Source organism: Drosophila eugracilis, unplaced genomic scaffold, assembly GCF_018153835.1.
Source record: "Drosophila eugracilis isolate 14026-0451.02 unplaced genomic scaffold, ASM1815383v1 contig_1317, whole genome shotgun sequence".
Taxonomy (NCBI): domain Eukaryota; kingdom Metazoa; phylum Arthropoda; class Insecta; order Diptera; family Drosophilidae; genus Drosophila; species Drosophila eugracilis.
The window spans coordinates 460,973-479,116 of NW_024572115.1; the positions used below are offsets into that span (position 1 = coordinate 460,973).

General features: G+C 39.1%; 4 protein-coding genes across 4 annotated transcripts; 2 read left to right on the forward strand and 2 right to left on the reverse strand.

The window, feature by feature from the left end:
* The first annotated feature begins 5,221 nt into the window (after positions 1-5,221).
* LOC108103572 (uncharacterized transmembrane protein DDB_G0289901) lies at positions 5,222-6,127 on the forward strand. The gene is made up of 2 exons (XM_017209097.2): positions 5,222-5,319; positions 5,398-6,127. Exons 1-2 carry the CDS (start codon positions 5,314-5,316, stop codon positions 5,944-5,946), a joined length of 555 nt encoding a protein of 184 aa, XP_017064586.1. The 5' UTR covers positions 5,222-5,313; the 3' UTR covers positions 5,947-6,127.
* A 2,922-nt stretch (positions 6,128-9,049) lies between these two features.
* LOC108103571 (glycine-rich protein 5) lies at positions 9,050-10,031 on the forward strand. Its single transcript, XM_017209096.2, has 2 exons — positions 9,050-9,181; positions 9,301-10,031. Exons 1-2 carry the CDS (start codon positions 9,176-9,178, stop codon positions 9,898-9,900), a joined length of 606 nt encoding a protein of 201 aa, XP_017064585.1. The 5' UTR covers positions 9,050-9,175; the 3' UTR covers positions 9,901-10,031.
* Positions 9,909-11,752, reverse strand: LOC108103574 (myotrophin). The gene is given in 3 exon segments (XM_017209098.2): positions 9,909-10,977; positions 10,979-11,151; positions 11,154-11,752. Coding segments are annotated over 3 exon segments (372 nt in total). The 5' UTR covers positions 11,205-11,752; the 3' UTR covers positions 9,909-10,829.
* A 4,767-nt stretch (positions 11,753-16,519) lies between these two features.
* Positions 16,520-18,116, reverse strand: LOC108103554. Its single transcript, XM_017209080.2, has 2 exons — positions 17,238-18,116; positions 16,520-17,171 (listed from the first exon to the last, which is right to left on the reverse strand). Exons 1-2 carry the CDS (start codon positions 17,611-17,613, stop codon positions 17,080-17,082), a joined length of 468 nt encoding a protein of 155 aa, XP_017064569.2. The 5' UTR covers positions 17,614-18,116; the 3' UTR covers positions 16,520-17,079.
* Positions 18,117-18,144: the final 28 nt, after the last annotated feature.

The following is an 18,144-nucleotide window of genomic DNA, read 5'->3' on the forward strand; positions in this document are numbered from 1 at the left end:
CTTACTAAAGATTTTCCATATCTATCCCCTTTCTTAGATCGAAAAGGCATATACTTAGCTCTTTTCTGATAGATAAGACTTCCAAGCTTAAGGTGTAAGCTTAACTTAAGCTATCTTTTATATCAAACTTAGCAGATTTATGATCATAAAATAACTTAAGCTTGGTTTGAATTACCTTCAATGATTATTTCTTTAACCATAAACCCACCAGATCAATGACTCCACCATTGACTGTGGTCAGTAACAGATAATCCGCCCCCATCTTTCACTACTTCCACACTCTCCTGTCACTGATAATCTCAATTCTTATCAATAAAAACCCATAGAAACCCCCATGAAGGGTTCATGGCAAATCGCTGGACTTTCGCTTGGGTGTTGCATTTTAATTTATGAGCAAATTTTGCCTGTCTAATGCACTGCGACCTGCTTTGTCGGTGGTTGTACTTATATATATATGAGTATATGTATATATATATATGTGTGTGTGTGTTTGGGTAACTGTGTGTATGCTTGTGTGTGTGCACAATTAAATTTTCAATGTAATTTCACGCACAAATGCCTCCAATTGCCGGGCGGATGATGTTGCAATGTGTAACCCCTTCTGTAACACATCTCCTATAGGGCCCTAATTTAGTCCTATCACAGGTCCTCTGTCCACCTCGGTACAGTTGGGGGTAAAGCTTAAGCAGCCTTTCTTGGGTTAAATAATATAGTTAGTTATTGGATTAATAGAAAATATTAGAATAACAATGAGAAGTGGTTTTCTTATTGAAATGACTATGAAATAGGCGATTTCGAAGTTCATTTTTAATCTAAAAAATATTCTAAAAGCTTAAAAAAATAGAAGAAATCATATTATAGGTGGAACTTCCCCAATTTGCTTGCATTTATATTCATATTTACTAATAATAATTGTTATTATTCTGATAATTCCGTAATAAAACATGATCTTTAGGATTTCTTTATATCTTTAAGTTCTGTTTTAGACTTCATATGAATTTTCTTTGTAACCTCAACTTTTGAACAATATTTTAAGCTTATAAAAAGAAAGCTGTAAGCTGTAAAAGAAATATAGTTCAGTTTTTATAGAATTTTCTATGCCTAACCATAGGTTTCTCTTAAAGGAAATGCCAAAGTTATAACTTCTAAAGCTCAAAGTTTAATTTCTAAGATTCTAAGTTTTATACCATCTAAAAATATAAAAGATAATATCAACCAGTTGTTACTATTAATCTCACCGCCATAGTACAAACCCATGAAGCGGCATAATCATCATAATCGCGTTGACACTCCAAGCGAACGCCTGAGAGTGCAAAAGAGATGGCCAAGTAGGTAAAGGAAAGAGATGCCAAATGCCTGGCAAAACGCATCGAGTGCAAAAAACACTTTATAAGCCCCCCCACTCTTTCTCTCTCTATCCCCTTCCCTCTCTTACTTTCTTTTTGTCAGAGCTGCCGTGGCGGGGCGATTAACGATTGCTTATCAATTAACACAGTTGGCCAGCTATCAAAGTGGATGCCTCAAAGGCCTCGTCGATAAGGCGAAATAAGTCGACCGAACTTTGCCAAGCGGCTTAAGGCGGGCCGGCGGTTTGTAAGCCATATGGGGGTGTCACCTTCACAGCGCAGTAATCATGGCTTAATGGACGGTTATAATGATACCGTTACAGATATGAGTATATATACCTATATATATATATGTTACGTTGCAGTTACTTGGGCGGAATAAGCGGTAGGTTAAATAAAGTGAAGCAAGTGATGGTTATGGTTGCTGTTGGTTTTTTGAAGTGAAAATAATTATTAACTGAAAGAGAGAAGCAATCTATGAGGGGGAAAAGGCAGGACTTATATTCAAATTGACTAGTAAACTGGGTAGTAAGCTGTCGAAAAGTATGCAATACTTTCAGACAGCTCTTCAGTGACTCTCAAACCTCTTTAATTTTTGATAAGCACTTAACTTTTTAAACATATTTTCGACTATCGCAGAAACTAAATACATTTCCCTACACAAGCCCACGGCCTTTGTATTTTAAAACCACCCACTGCTTATAGCACACCCTTAACCACCCACCCACTACACCCTCTCCCCCCCCCTCCTACCACCCCCTTTATGTGCTATGAACTGAACGCGTTGTAATGTGCGTTAATAAATTTGATTTTAGATTCTCTCTCGAGCCATCAACTTTAAAGTGTCGTTCAGCCAGCCACTCAGCCCACTCAGAACTCATGTCCCCCCCCCCCTGGAAAAAACACACCACCCGCCGCCACTCCAGGATCTCGTTTTTATCAGTTTAATGGGCGGGTCGTAATGCAATTTGTGCCACACCACCCCGTCTGCCACTCTTTGCCTGTGCTGGTGCTACTGCCTGCGCCTGTGTAAAGCAATTTTGATAAATTTATGTGGAATACGCTTTCATGATAAGCTAATTAAATTCAATCGCTGTAACCAACTTGCCCAAAAACCGAAATGCCACACCCCTCCTTTAGCTCTGCCCTCTGATTTTGGTTTCGTTTAAAGCTCAGCGATTGTTTCCATATCGCTGGGTAAACTAAAGTGGCAAAATTAGCGACAAGCGAATGATTTTTGCAACTGAAGAGTAAAAAGGAAAACCAAAAGGAAATCAAAAGGAAATGTATGAAAGGTTGTGGAAGGTGGATAAGGGGAGCATATGGAAAACTGGAAAATTTTCATAACAAACAGATTTTTGCTATAAAGATCATATTTTCATAGATTTAACTTTTTGGTAATTCACTAAACCAACCTCTTCGTTAATTGTATTATAAATTCCATGGGCCATCAAAAATGCATGTTTAAAATCAGTTTAAAGCACTTCCAATTAGCGTTTGCTAACTAAACCAAACCCAGTGTCCCTGTCACGATATGTAATGGAATGCAACATGATTGCACAGATACTATATATATATATAGATATATATATAGTCCTCGTACTGCTTATACATACCAGGCAGCAGGCAAAAATCCATTGACGATTTGGACAAACATTGTGTAAATTTTGTGGAAAAACATGCGCCATTAACATAATTATAATTAGGCTCGACAAGCGAATTAAATTCAATTTTCATTATTTTTAATGAAGAATGCAGCAAGAGGGGGGGATGTAGGAGGAAAAAACAGAGCGAAAATGGCAGCGTAGTGGGGTGGCGGCATTGGTAGTGGAAAAAACACGACCGCATCAACATATTTATCGCATTTGGCCTGCTCCGTGTCTTGTTGCATATGTTTGGGCGTTCATGCGTGAGCCCGATTTGCATATTAAACGCCGAACACAAGGATAACGATAATAAATCGAACCTAATGGCAGTCGGGGACAGGCATTAACATTGTACAAAAAAAAATAGGTTTCTGTACGGAGTTCTTTAGTTTAGTTGGTAGAAAAGTTTGAAACAAGAAGGAAGTTTAAAGTCAAAACGGCTTAAAAATTGCAGAAATTAACTAGAAAGATTATCAATATTTCTTAGATATAGATTTATATAGGGTTAAAAGTTTTCATTCTGCTTTCAAATCAAGTAATTGAAGGTAAAAAGTTAAGTTCTAGGAGGTTCATAGCCTGAATTCTTATTAAAAATCCCTTAAATTATTTGCTTAATCACAAAAATCATTCCCCCCTAAAACCCAAATCAAATTTTCCATAGATTTTCATACATTTTCCCATATATATCTCCCAGCAAAAATCAGTTAACAACTTGCCTTTGCTTGCAACTTGCAAACGTATCGTCGCTGGCAAATATGCCGATCATCTCATCAATATTTGCCGGGCACTTCATCAGTGGGTAAAGTAAAACTTACATCAGCAAGGCCAGAAATCTACTAAATGTGGTAACATTTAAAGTCTAGTGAAAATATTTAGAGTCATTACAGAATTTGATACGCTTGGAGCTGAGAAAAATCATAAAGACAAATATATGCTTTATGCTAACGAGTACAATGCCAGCCAAAGCAGTTAACACTGAAAAACGTTGGCTAGAAAGTTGGCAAAGACTTATCAAATCTATCTCTCACATGCGAGAGAAACCCTATACCATTAAAAAAAACCACTATCTGTCTGCGATTTTTGGGGCTTAATTAAGCAGATGTGCATAACGCAATAGTAAGTGGCTGCTGCTGCTGCTGCTGTTTTGTTTTTGATTTGATATTTTGGTGGTTTTTGGTGTTGCCTTCTTTCACTCTGACCCACACCAAAGATTTGCATAATTCGGCCATCTAAAGTGTCTTGCCAATTTGGTGCACGAAACTGAGTTCAGTGCGAAAAAAAAGAGATTCGCAAATCTCAAATCGCGAATAGCTGAAAAAAACCGGTCGGTAGGCAAAATCATAACACCAGGCAGCACAAGCACACCTGTTGAGGTGTTTTCCGCCCAGGGCTAGCCAGCTGTTTTTGGTTAGTCTTAAACAGTGTTGGCAAGCTGTTTTCTTTTGGGTCAGAGGTTTATTGATTTTTAAGGGATTTTTTAAAGATTTTTGAAAGATATTTTAAAGATTTTTTAAAGTTATTCTAAAGATTTTTTTAAAATATATTTCAAAGATATTTTAAAGAATATCTAAATATATTTTAATGATTTTTTAATGATTTATTAAAGATTTTTAAAAGATATTTTAAAGATATTTTAATGATTTTTTTTTTAAGATTTTTAAAGTTATTTTAATGATATTTTAAATATTTTTTAAAGATATTTAAAGATTTAAAGATTTTTAAAAGATATTTTAAAGATATTTTAAAGAAATCTTAAAGATATTTTAAAGATTTTTTAAAGATTTTTTGAAAGATTTTTAAAGATATTTTAATGATATTTTAAAGATACTTTGTATATATATTATATTATAGTTTATCACAAAAATCTATAATTAAGATAAGGAAAAGTATATAAATCTTTCTAGATCCACTTTATAGATTTCAAAAACCCGAAAAAGCTATTCCCAGACCCCTTCACTCTTAGCTTAAAATCAGCTTTTCATAGCTCAATTTTCCATTTACTTCCACCGCTGATCTTGAGAATCCCCAATAGCAGTGTCAACCTTTTAGGAAATACTTGATTAATTGGCTTGGCTGATTAAGACTGTTTGGAAAAATCCGTTGCATTAGTAATAACTTCGAAAGGTCAGTGAATGTCACGAATATTTGGAATGGGAAGTGGACGATGGGGGCGAGCATTTCTCTTTGGTTTGACCCAAATTTTTACCATATATATAGCAGCCGGAGGGCAAAGCATTATCATCAGTTTACGAGCTCAGCTCCCCAATCCCACTTCGTTCATCGTCAAGTGCCAGTTTAACCCAAGTGGAACCGACAACAACATGAAGGTAAGTTTATATTGACAAACTAAATCATAAGATCGGAATATATATATATAGAGACTAATCCTTGAAATTTACTTCTAGGTTTTCATCTGCCTGATTGCCTGCTTCAGCCTGGCCCAGTCCGGATTCATTGGAGGTGGTGGCAGCAGTGGCTGGTCTTCTGGAGGTGGCAGCAGTGGCTGGTCTTCGGGAGGTGGCTGGTCCTCTGGAGGTGGTGCTGCTCCTACTATCGTCAAGGTTATCAGCGAGGAGGCTGGTCATGGCGGTGGCGGATGGGCCGGTGGCTACTCCGGCGGTCATGGCCATGCTGCCGAAGAGCTGAAGATCATCAAGGTGATCAGTGAAGGCGGTCACTCCCATGGCGGTTACTCTCACGGGCATGATCATGGACACAGCCATGGTTCTGAGGTTAAGATCATCAAAGTCATTCAGGAAGAGGCTGCTCATGATCATGGTCATGGATATGACTACTCCAGCGGTGGCCATGGACACCACACCGAGGATGTGAAGATCATCAAGCTGATTAGCTCGGGCATCGCTGAGGGCGGCAGCTCTGGTGGTTGGTCTTCGGGCGGATCTGGCGGTGGTTGGTCGTCGGGCGGTGGCTGGTCTTCCAATGGATGGAACTAAGTGATCCAGCTTCAGATCCCAAGGCGAAACCAGGTGAATCCAATGCGTTGATGTCAACTCTTTTTGTTCCTGTTGTCGGAGTTGAGCGGCGATATTGGCCCTTCTGATGCTACGAAGTTTTAGTTTTAGTTTAAGTTAGTGCACGCTTTTTGTGTGTGCGCTTATAAGTTATTAACTCGTTTTTTTTTTCCTGTTAATTGTTTATAAAAAAAAATACATGATCATAGAAGAAGAAGAAACAAAGAAGCTAAGTTGGATTCTGTGGCTAACGATTGGGAAGCCCCAATAAATGATTACTCATGTTCGGGGGATTTTTGTGCCTTCTTTGGCCAGTTTCGCTTTCCACTTAACCCATTTTGCGACACTTTTTCTTTTCGGCCATTTGAATTCACTCGAAGGCTTGGCAATTATATAAAATATTTAAAACCAGTTTGTCATTTAATTTATAACGTAACTTTGTCCATAGAAGTGGCTTATAAAATTACTTGGCAGTTTTTTTTTTGAAAATAAAAACAAATTGAATGACAAATTTGTGACAATGAAAAATGCTTAATTTGCATTTACTTGATTAAATTTTATATGATTTTTGAAAACTTTCTAATTTATTTAATGGAATTTTCCATTTCAAGCAAAGAGAACTATCAATACCCAAAGTTCAAAATGGGTTAAGAAGCTCAAGGTCAGATCGTGCCAGACGAGAGATCATCATCATCGTAGGAAAGGGAACGAAACCATTACCAAGTGGTAATTATGTCCATTCTGGCCAAGTTAAGTAATTCCCCAGAGCCACCAAAAAGCCATAATTGCGGATGCGTCTCGATTTTGTTTTCGAATTTCCATCATTATATTATCATTTTTTTCATAGTGTATTTGATGATGCCGTAACTAGTTTTCTGTATGGCTTGTCGAGTGTTAAACTCAAACCGAAAACCGATTTAAATCTTGAATCTTTCTTACCCGCTCTTTGTTTTTATTTACAGATTCGTGAGCTGCGGCTTTTTACATACATATTTTATGGCTTAATTAATGGTTATACCGATGATAGGGTGTCTAATTAAGATTGTATATATTTCGATCTGCCTGCGATTTACCATTCGGCCGACTTAAACATTTCTCAAATGTCAAAGATAAGTGTCTTTAATGATGGCTACCGATTTGGTTACATAAATTTGGTTGGTTTTTTTAGCCAACGCATGTTATGTGTTATTTAATTTGTTATTTATTTAAAGAAGTTTATGCTTAAAAGCTGTAAATTTAATTTAAAATAAATTTCTATTAGATCACATAAAACTGATTTAATGGCCTTAACTTCATAAATCATAACAAAAATGGTTGAGAGCCAAAAAAAGAAATTGTTCATCAAAAATAAATCACTTCCGTTTGTCTTAACTAAAAAACATTATTGGTAATTGTTTTTAATAAAAAATAACATTAAATGTTTATAATTTTTGCAAATGTTTTCATTTAAGATAGGAAATCTAGTTAGGAAAATTGCCAAATTAAAACATGAAAAATGTAACAAACGTGAATATCTTTCTTAGCCATCTTTAACATGAAATATTTGAAATTTGCTTCTCGATTTTACTAAATTATCTTTTCACATTAGTTAGCCTTTCAAAATATTCTTTAGATTGTTTTTCCTTGATAAACCGATCAACAAATTTGTACATTATTGTATTTCGTGATGCCGTGGGTCATTCAAGTCGAACATAAAATCACCGACAATCAGCGGGAAATGTATGGCTCATCTATCAGATCGAGAAGTGAAGGTTGGCCTATGCCTTTGGTTTTTTGGCCGAATGGAGGAATCGAGTTGGTGGAACTGACAATTAATAAGCATTCTGTTTGACCCATCGCCACTGCGGGCCAAGAGTTAATGGTGCCCCGATTGCGTTGGCCGGAATCAATCAAGATCGACATTTTGTTGGGTACAGAGATGGCCAAGTTGGTCTAATGAAGGGTACAATAAAAAGTTATAGGAAAATAGTAAAAGGCTGGAAAAGTCTTGCTTAAAGTAGAGAAACTTAACTTTACTTAAAACTCAAAACAAAATATAAATTTAAAGCAAAAAAACCAACACAAAAACTTAGCTTTTTCTTTGATAACTGATAATTATTTTTGAAGATTAATCCAAGTTAGTACCTTAACTATTATAAGAGCCAGGGTACAGTACCTCTAAAAACTATACCACCCATCTCTATCCAATGGTGCGATCGCTACCTGTTTATTGGATCATGCTGCGGGCAGCTATTGTTTATTATTTTTGCAACTTTGTGTCGATGAATTGGATGAATTGCATAACGAGGGGGAAAATGCTCTATCAAATGGTCGCCACTTGGCCAGCAAGTGCAGTATCTCGGTCTAAGGGAAGGGTTTCCGATGCAAGTTAGCCAGCTTGACAGCTCCAACTTTTGCCTGGATTACAACATAGTTTTCAGTTTTAGTTTTAGTTTAAGTTTTGAGGCATAAATTAGTGTGGCAGCCGCGGGTGGGAGATCGGTATTGGGGTTGTACTATAAGAGGCTATAGGGATGGGGTGGGGTCAGGGCCATTGCCCTCATGCAGACAGATGGACATCGCGGTGGTGATGGTAATGGTAATGGTAATGATGATGCCGCAACACAAAACGGACCATCGCGTGGACCGGCAATTAGTGTGTCATATACGACCAGACAACGACAACTCCACACAGTGAAATGATTTTTAAATATATTAGGGAAAATTGTAAGGGGTTTATGTAAGAGAAAAACCTGTATCAAAAATGTATATCAAGTCCCTAAGCTAGTGAGTTATTGAATTGTTAAAATGAGATGGGAAAGTGTAGGCGATATGGTTAAGGAAAAGTTAACATAACTTTTGATTTGAAAATTTGATGGTTTTCTACATTAGTTTATATATAATTTGTAGATTTTTCTTTATTTTTAATATTTTTAATCTATTTTCATTAGCATTTAAGTATTATTATATATTAGAGAGTCTCCCATCATCACTTACTTACCTGCCTCATCTGGTTTTTCATCTTTCACAGAGTAACTCCAACCTAGCCCACTGTTCGCCGCAGCCGTTTGGGGCAGGGCAGGGCTAAGTGAGCCAAGCTGGTTACCGAGCATCCGAAACGCTGGCCATAAAAGCAGCGGCCAAAACGTTGTAGACCACAGTCGAAGATCGCCCTTCCAACCCGACACAGTCGCAGTTCTTTCAAGCAATCAATCTACAAAAACACCTCAACATGAAGGTGCGCCAAGTTTTCGCGGATTAACACTTTCCTAGAAAGTGAAAATTATTGTTTTTGTTTTTTTTGAGTGCCTTTTTTTTGTGATTTTAACTAACGCGTTTCCTGCCGATCTCTTGCAGGTTTTCGTCTGCTTGCTGGCGGTTTGCAGTATGGCCCATGCGGGATTCCTGGGCGGCGGCGGAGGTAGTGCCGTTAGCTCTGGCTGGTCCTCGGGCGGCGGCGGAGGATATAGCGGGGGCTACAGCGGTGGTCATGGTGGAAGCGGTGGCTATAGCGGCGGTGGTGGTGGTTATGGCGGCGGTGGCCATGGAGGAGGCGGTGGCTATGGAGGCGGCAGCACCGTTAAGATCATTAAAGTGATCACCGATTCTGGAGCTGGCGGTGGCTATGGAGGTGGCTACAGTGGAGGCCATGGCGGTGGCTACGGAGGTGGCTATGGAGGTGGTTCCGCTGGTGGTTATAGCGGAGGCCATGGCAGCGGCTGGTCCTCGGGAGGTGGCTACAGCGGCGGCGGTGGCTATGGAGGCGGTGGTGGCTATGGAAGCGGTGGCAACATCAAGATCATCAAGGTTATCTCCGACTCTGGTGCCAGCGGTGGCGGCGGTGGCGGCTATGGCGGTGGCTACGGCGGTGGCTACAGCGGTGGTCATGGTGGTGCCTCTAGCTACTCCTCCGGCGGTTGGGCTCCTCAGGGCGGTTGGGCCCAGAGCAGTTGGTAAACGCTCTCTGCTGGCCAACAGATGCTATTTTGTTACTGTTTGTTACTGACCCCAACTGTAAATACTTCCCAGCATTAATGAATAAAAAACAGAGCGATGTAGTCGAGCCATTCCAATATTAAAAACTTAAACGAACGTAACTTTTTCTTTGATTTTTAGTATTTTTAGTGTGAAAGTTTGCAAAAAGTCATCATGAAAATCAAGAAATAGATATTTAAGAGTAAAATTTTATAATGTTTTTGTTAAGAAATATGTAACAGAAACCTATAACAATGTAATCTTGAATAAGATCAATAAGCAAGTCGATGTATCCGTATGTATGTCTGTACGAATGTTCGTACTTATACCCGTCCATATTTCTGTCCATATGTCCGTATGTATGTCCGTACGTATGCCTGTTCATATGTCCGTATGTATGTCCGTCCATATGTCTGTACGTATACTCATCCATATATCCGTACGTATGTTCCTTCCATATGTCCGCATGTATGTCCGTCCATATGTCCATACGTATACCCGTCCATATGTCCGTTCACATATCTGTATGTATGCCCGATCGTATGTCCGTCCGTATATCCTTATAATCGCAAAGATTTTAAGAACTATAAAAGCTACAAAGTTGGAACTAACCATTAAGACTCTAAAAATGCTTTATTTTAAATTTAAGAACTAGTTGTATAACCAAAAGTTTGTATCCTACAGTTACTTAAAACCTTAAAGCTGCATCTTAAAATTTAACATTAATACTTATTAACTATTTTATAGCTGCTGCTGCTGCTGCTGCTGCATCGTTTACAACCAGCTTAAGTTTATTGCATGAATCTTTGAATGGAATGCACTGTAAATTTACAAAAAATTAGAAGAGGTCTGGTAAAAGAAGCCTCTCTGAAAACTAGAAGACTACGAGTCCAATAAAATCCATTAGAAATCTAATCCGGCGACAGCAGACGTCGTATATCATCCTGCACGGCTGCCTCGGCATAGCTCTGACCATCAGGAGAACGTTCCATGGGACTGGCATCCATTTGGAGTAGAAACTCAACTCATCGTGTGTGACCCTCCCAGATGGCCGCCAGAAGGAGTAATACCATACTTGTCCTTGCGATTCACCTCTGCTCCAAGACGGACAAAGAACTGCAACAGCTTCAGTTGGCCTAAGTCGGCGGCATAGTGTAGAGAGAATCTCAAGCCCATCTGATCATTTACATCATGCGATCCGGTCTTAAAAACTTGCTTAACTTCATCGTATATTCACCGTGTTTGATTGTCCAGATGATGTCATCAATGGTACGTCCATCGCCCATTTTGGTTGCCTGTCCTGAGTTCCTTGGTGGTCCTTTTGGTTCAGCAACTCAATCTCTGATAAGTCTTTTAATGTTTTTTCAATGCGGTGTCATTCGTTTTGGTCAAGCTAGCAGAATGAAGTAAGAATGGAAGTCAAAGGGTGTTCCTATTTCGATATTTCTAAACTATAAGCGCTAGCTATATGCCTGCTTTAATAGGCCTTTTTTTTGGTAAACTATTAAATAATATTCTCTATGAAATCTGTCAGAGAAACTTCCCATTGCCGCTGTCATAAAATTGTCCACCATTTTATTTATCGATGGTAGATGGTAACCCACAAAATTTGACAGTTGTCAGGTGCCGCTGCTGTTGTGTTGGCAATGTTTTATTTTATTTTTTTTTTTTGATTTTCTTTCATTTTTGGGGTTTTGGTTTTTTGTGTTGTGTTAACCCTTCGTTAACCCCATACGCATGTCGGGCCATCTGTCCCCGTACTCCTACATGAGAGTACATACATTTGCCCACCCAAAACCAACGGCTTCCTACGCGCCAGACGCAATTTGTATGCAAATTTCCATGAGAATCTCAACACATGCAATAACAACAACAACACAAAGGACACAGGAGCAGCAGCAACAGCAGCAGCAGCAGCAGCAGTAGCAATAGCAGTGGCAGTGGCAACAAAAAATTGACTGAGCGTGAATGCAGAGCGGGGGGTTTTGGCAACCAATTGGTTACAAATACATAATAAGAAATGGACAGAAATAAAAAGCAAACGAGAGGACATGGGGCGGCGAAATTGCCGTTACGAAAGTGAAATGTTAAAAAGTGTCCAACAAGTTGGGATCTTAAGAAAGGGGACTTTAAAGTGCAGGTTAGAAGGCAGGTTAAGAAAGTAAAGGAGTTTTGGTAAAAAAGCTAAGTTATATAAGATATAGAAATTGTTATCAGTACGAAAGGTTTCCGTAAGCTAGAACTCATGAGAAGCGCATAGAAGGGCGCATTTAAACCAGCAGTTAGCTGGTAGGGAAGTAGTCCATAGGAAGCGGATTGCGTTAGCAGAAGATACAAAAGAGAAAAGGAAACCAATTTAAAGAAAATGTCACTAGTTAAAAATTATTGAGAAGCGCATAGAAAGGCGTAATTTAACCACCACTTAGCTGTTAGCAAGGTACATAAGTTCATATAAAGTAGATTGAGTGTTAGCAAAAGATACATTAGAAATAGGGAAACCAATTTAAAGAAAGAATTACTAGAAATATATTATTGAGAAGCGCATAGAAAGTCTTACGTTAACCGCCAGTTAGCTGATAGCCCAGTAAAGAAGTTTAAATAAAAGAAGAAAAATCTTAAAATATCTACATAATAAATGTAAATAATTAATAAGACAAAATCAACAGCTAAAACCATTGAGAATCCCCAAGAAGGGCCCATTTTAACCACCGGTTAGCTGTTATTTAAGTTAATAAGGTCATAGAAAGGAGTTTATGTTAGAAAAATATACAAAAACGAAAGGGATGGTAATTCAAAGTAAAAATCTCTAGTTGAATATTATTGAGAAGTGCATAGAAGGGCGTTTGTTAACCGCCAGTTAGCTGATAGCCCAGTAAAGAAGTTTAAATAAAAGAAGAAAAATCATAAAATATCTACATAATAAATGTAAATAATTAATAAGACAAAATCAACAGCTAAAAAACCATTGAGAATCTCCAAGAAGGGCCCATTTTAACCACCGGTTAGCTGCTAGTCTGCTTAATTTTGGGCGTGGCTGGCAGCAAGTACACACTCGAAGGCTCACTATAATAATAGTCAAGTAGCGGGTGCCGGAAATAAAAATAAAAATAAAATTAACTTCAATTGTTCTGCTGCTCGCACTTAGATAGTGCGGTATTCGAAAGTTGGAATGTGGTTCCAGAGCGGAGGGGGGTGGGTGGTTGGTTGGTTTTTTTAGGGTGGCTCGGGTGGCTCTATACAGAAGCCACTTTCTATGCAAATTTTTATGTGTTAAATGCATTTTGTTGGATTTAACATTCTCGCTGATTTTTTGGTTTACATTTTTGCATATAAATGAGGGCAAACTTTGCTACGTTCGGGCTCAAGGAAGGCCATAGAAAAAGGGGCGTGGCATAGATATATATATATATTTATATATATATATATATATATACAGACACACAAATTAGAGGATTAAGTAGCTTGAGTCCTGCTGTTCCTTCTGCCTTCCACTTTCTCCTTTCTCCTTGACTCTTTTGTCTCAGAAGAAGCCGGAGCAGAAGCCGAAGCCGAAGCAACAGCAGCGGCGAGACAATTACGCTAATTCGCCTGAAATTGTTTTGCATTTTCTGACAAAAAACCCAAACCAACCAACTAACCACCCAGCACCACCCACTTTTTCTTGGCAATGACAATGACTGCACCACCCGCAGTCGCATATGTGTGGGTGTCATGGTGTGTGGGTGAAAAGCAGAATCTTTTCATCGCTTGTTTAAACAGTTAAATTTGATTGCGCTGTAAATAAGAAAGAGAAAGAGAAAGAGAAAGAGTGAGAGAGAGAGTAAGGGAAAAGACTTTCTGGAACGAAGGAAACTATGGCAGGAAAACCCCTTATTATATCCGCACTGAAGGAAGTTTACTTAATTGTGCAACAATTTTCCCCCCTTTCCCGCAACACCCATAAATCGCAACGTTCTGCTTGGTCTAATTAAAAGATAAGAATACACATCAAGGAATGATAAAATGAGATGATGAAAAGCCCAACAATGGGATTGACAAATAGGCTTTTACTCGGTCATCAAAAGTATACAAAAAGCTTAAAAAATTTAGTTAACTTTATAAAGAAATAATGTTAAGTTATATATTAAATTCAAATTTTATTTACTTTAGAAAGTTTTTGTTACTATTTTTAGTTCCAAAATTTCCAACATCTCCTAAAAAACATCCCTCTTAGTTCCCTCAACAAAACTATAGTAAACCATCTGTTAGGTAAAAATGTTAAAACAGATAAATAAAAACCGAAATGAATGGGAAAATAGGAAAAACAATTCACTCGGCTAGAACAAATTTCCATGAAAATTGTGCACATTCCAGCGCTCAACATAACGTCGGTGGTCGGTGGCCTTTTTCCCACTTTTGACTTTTCCCATAAATAAACATCACAATTATCATAGGTAAACAACAAAATAAATACGCGGAAAACACAGAAGGAAAAACAAAAAACAAGAAAAAAAATAAAAAAGCCAAAAGCAGCAATTCAATTTCCATAGCTTTTCGCGGTCCAACTGTTTACATTTTCAGTTTTATTTTTACTGCTTTTTTTTTTGTTTTTTTGGCTAGCGGGGGATGGGAGGCGAAGTTTTGCCAAGTCGCCAACTTTAAGTTTAATTGTTGCTGCTCTCGCAGTTGATTGCTTAAAATTCATAATGATAATAATAATAGTGCGCTCTTCACTAATTGCACCAGCAACAACGGCACACAAACACTCGAATTGTTCACTTGAGAAGAGTGGAGAAGGAGAGCAGGGGGACGTAGCACTTAAGTCAAAGTGAGAGAAACTTTTCAGCGGCATTCGTCGAATGGGCTAGTAGATAGGAAAATTCACAGGACGAAGAGCGCAGGGCTGGCAGGGATATGCCCATTCACTCATTCATTCATTCGCCCATTCAACCATTTTGCCGCTTGCATTCAGGCAAAATTGTTCCACAAAGATACGAGTAACGAGTGCCGGGAAGGGAGTCAACTCGATGGAACGTGGGCTAGGATATCCAAGCTGGTTCAATGCACTGCAAGAAATTAAAAGAGTAAGTGAGATTTTGAAAATGAATGCTCAAAGTAAGCGAGGTTCTTGTTAGTATCTTCCTAACTTATAAACTTTATATACCCTTTAATTAAAATTTAATTTCCACATTCCAAACCTTTTTTCTTTCAGTGCACAGCTCTTTGCCAAGCAGCAATGAGACACAGAGAGAAAAGGGGACACAAACAGAGCACCCAAAACACTCCAGCCCATTCACATCTCGAGTGCACTTCATTGCTGTCGCATCTACCCAATCCTTGTCCTCGTCCTCGTCCTCGTCTTTGGCTCCCTGGAGCTCCCTTAGCTTCTCATCTTCACTTGGAGTCCTTGTTTTGAAGTCCTCGCTGAGCGTTGAGAACGTCGAATGCCTTGGGCGCTGCTTAACTTTAACTTGAACTCTAAAATAACAACCTTCCGTTGTTTTTGGCTTGTTCAGTTTTCGTATAATTTCCTTGCAGGTATTTTCATTGCCCCAAACCGCCCACTACCCATGAAACCACTCCCCTACAACCCATGACAGCTGAGGAAGGACAATGGCAGGGACATTGACAGCGGTTCGGGAGCAGGACTTGCCTAGCGGCCATTCAACCAGCTGCCAGTGAATAAATGAGTGAATGACTCACTGATTGAGCGAATGAATAGGCAAGTAGTCAGATACTCAGATACAAATTAACCCTAAACGGTGAATGAATAAGTGAGTGAACACTTTTCAAACCTTCATTTAGTGGAAAGTAACAAAGAAATCCTTCTTGAAATTATATCTGCATCCTGTGATAGATTTTCATTCATTTAAGATTCATTAGCTACTGCATTCACTGGCATTTCAGGATTTATTTATACTCCATGTGAGACATGTGTGAAAATCGCATCTACAAGGGGAGTTCGAGTTAATCAAATCTGATTACGCCAAAGGAGGGGCTGTGTGGGGTAAATAGGGATTATATAGGGGAGTGGATGTGATCAAATCAGGACACTCGATTACTCATTCACTGCGCTCATTACACTTGATGAGTGTTTGGCATTCATTTGCGAGCTGCGCTGCTTATCTTTATGCAACCTCCTGGTCCCCTCTGTCCGTCCAACTTGTTACTTGCTACTTAGGATCTGGCTGCTACTCCTCCTCCGCCTGACCCCCTCACACTGGTCACAACGCACCCCTGCTCTCAATTTCAATGAAATGAAGAAGACTGCAAGTGCTTTTCCCCCAATTTCCCTGCAGCAAATGCGATGCTTCCCCAGCTACTGCTACTGCTCCTCCTACTCTTACTCTTTATCCTAGTCCTGCCCTCACCTGTCATCCTGGTCACCCACCTTCTATTACAACCATCCAATCCTGGGGGCATTATCAGACGGTGTTCGTTGTAAATGTTAGGGCTCCTTTATGCATCCATCCTTGTCGCTCTCGTCCAGCTGCTGTGTTGTCATAATAGCATGTGCCACGCCTTCCCAAGCAGTCACCGAAGGCGGTCTATAATAAAAATAACAACTTAACTAAGTAGACGATGCTATATACCAGTCATGCAGTGAGAAAAATAAAGGGGCTACAAGTGATAGTAAGTTTAATGGGAAATAGTTAGTTAGTTAGTTTAAATCATAATGATTTTTTGTACATTTTTGTTAGCTTTCTTAAGGTTATAGCTTGAATAACTATGTATAAAGTATAGATCCAACTTATATACTATTTTTCGTCTGCATTATCCTGTACCATCATCTCCATCTCTTTGCGTATTTGTTGCCTTGACAATCAGTTTAGTGGGTGGAATTGGTAGCTGCATCATCAGGCAGTTCTTGTCAAACTGTAAGCCGCTTTTGTGCATCAGCAGTGGCAGCAATAATAATAACAACAACAACAACAATAGTAGTTTAACAAACAGCAACAAAAACAATAGCAAAAACAACAACAGGTGCATAAGGAAACCCGTTAAGCTGCGCAGTCAGCGGTTGTCGGTTGTCGTTGTTTCGGTTACGTTTTAAAGTTTCCTTTTATCTAAGATGAATAATCTAGCAGCCACCCACTACCGCCCACTACCATTCTCATCAAGGTAGGGGGGTCTGCTGATGCTGATCCACCGCAACCGCAACCGTCGCACCTTTTTACATTTTTATTGTGGCTTCTGGATACCCTCGCAGGCAACTGACCACAGGTAATCGGGGTCAATTGGACTGGACAACGGAAATGATACATTTTTTTTATCTAAAATAAAATTTAATAAGAAGTTTTGTTAGTTAGAAGAACAAGTTAGTCATACAAGTAAGATACCTTCTATCCAAGAACTACACTTAATGGGTATCCCAAAGATCGCCAGGTGAATCAGGTCCACCTGCTTACACATTACGTTGTGGCAGTGGCAATGGCAGAGCTCCTCCTCTTGTTGTTGTTGCTTGGTCATTCCGTTTCTGTGGAGGCAGAGCGATAATCCAAGAGCATCTGTAGCCAGGTAACCTCCTACACTTCTCCTGCCCTTCGAAAGGTCTAGGATGAGATGGTGAAACCACCTGCTTGCCGCTGTCCAAAAGCTTAATCCTTGTGCGGAAATAACGTTACGCAGCCAGAGTTGCCACAGTTGCCGCAGTTCTTTTTGTTTCTTCTTGCTTTTACTGTTTTGTTTTATTTTGTTTTTCTTAAGCTGCCGCATTGTTGTTGTTGCTGCTGTTTAGTTAACTCAATAAACGCAAGTGGCTAAGAGGAGGGGAGGAAAATAATCTTTTCCAAGCCCTACCCCACAAACCCCTCTTTAGACCCTTAGAAAGTGCTGACATTTGCGGAAAATTTCCTCATGCTCATTTACTTGTTTACGTTATTTCTCATCGTCGCCGGACTGTTTGTTGTTCTCTCTGTGTGTTTGTTGTGGCTGGTTGTTTGTTGCTCTTGCTGCCGCCGCTGTTGCCGTTGACAATTACACAAAAAACTGTTAGCATTTACCACAAACATACGGCCACAGTCAGCAGCAGCAGCAGCAGTAGCAGCAGAAACAACAACAACGATGGCTAACCAAGGTTTGAATAGATGGAAATCACCGAAGATGAGAAGGATACTATTAGGCACTGAGAGAAAGTTAGGCAAAGGCAACTTAAAATATTAGTATTTATTAGAACTCGTCTTTGGTAGCAATAAACAATTCGTATGTATTTTTTAAGTAGATACTATTTACATAAGCTAGAACTAT

Bases quoted from the DNA above. Each gene is read 5' to 3' on its own strand.
- LOC108103554 (XM_017209080.2), bottom strand. From the start codon at position 17,613: ATGCGGCAGCTTAAGAAAAACAAAATAAAACAAAACAGTAAAAGCAAG. The intron at 17,172-17,237 runs GTATCTTACTTG...ATTTTATTTTAG, and splicing joins GTGTAGTTCTTGGATAGAAG to ATAAAAAAAATGTATCATTT.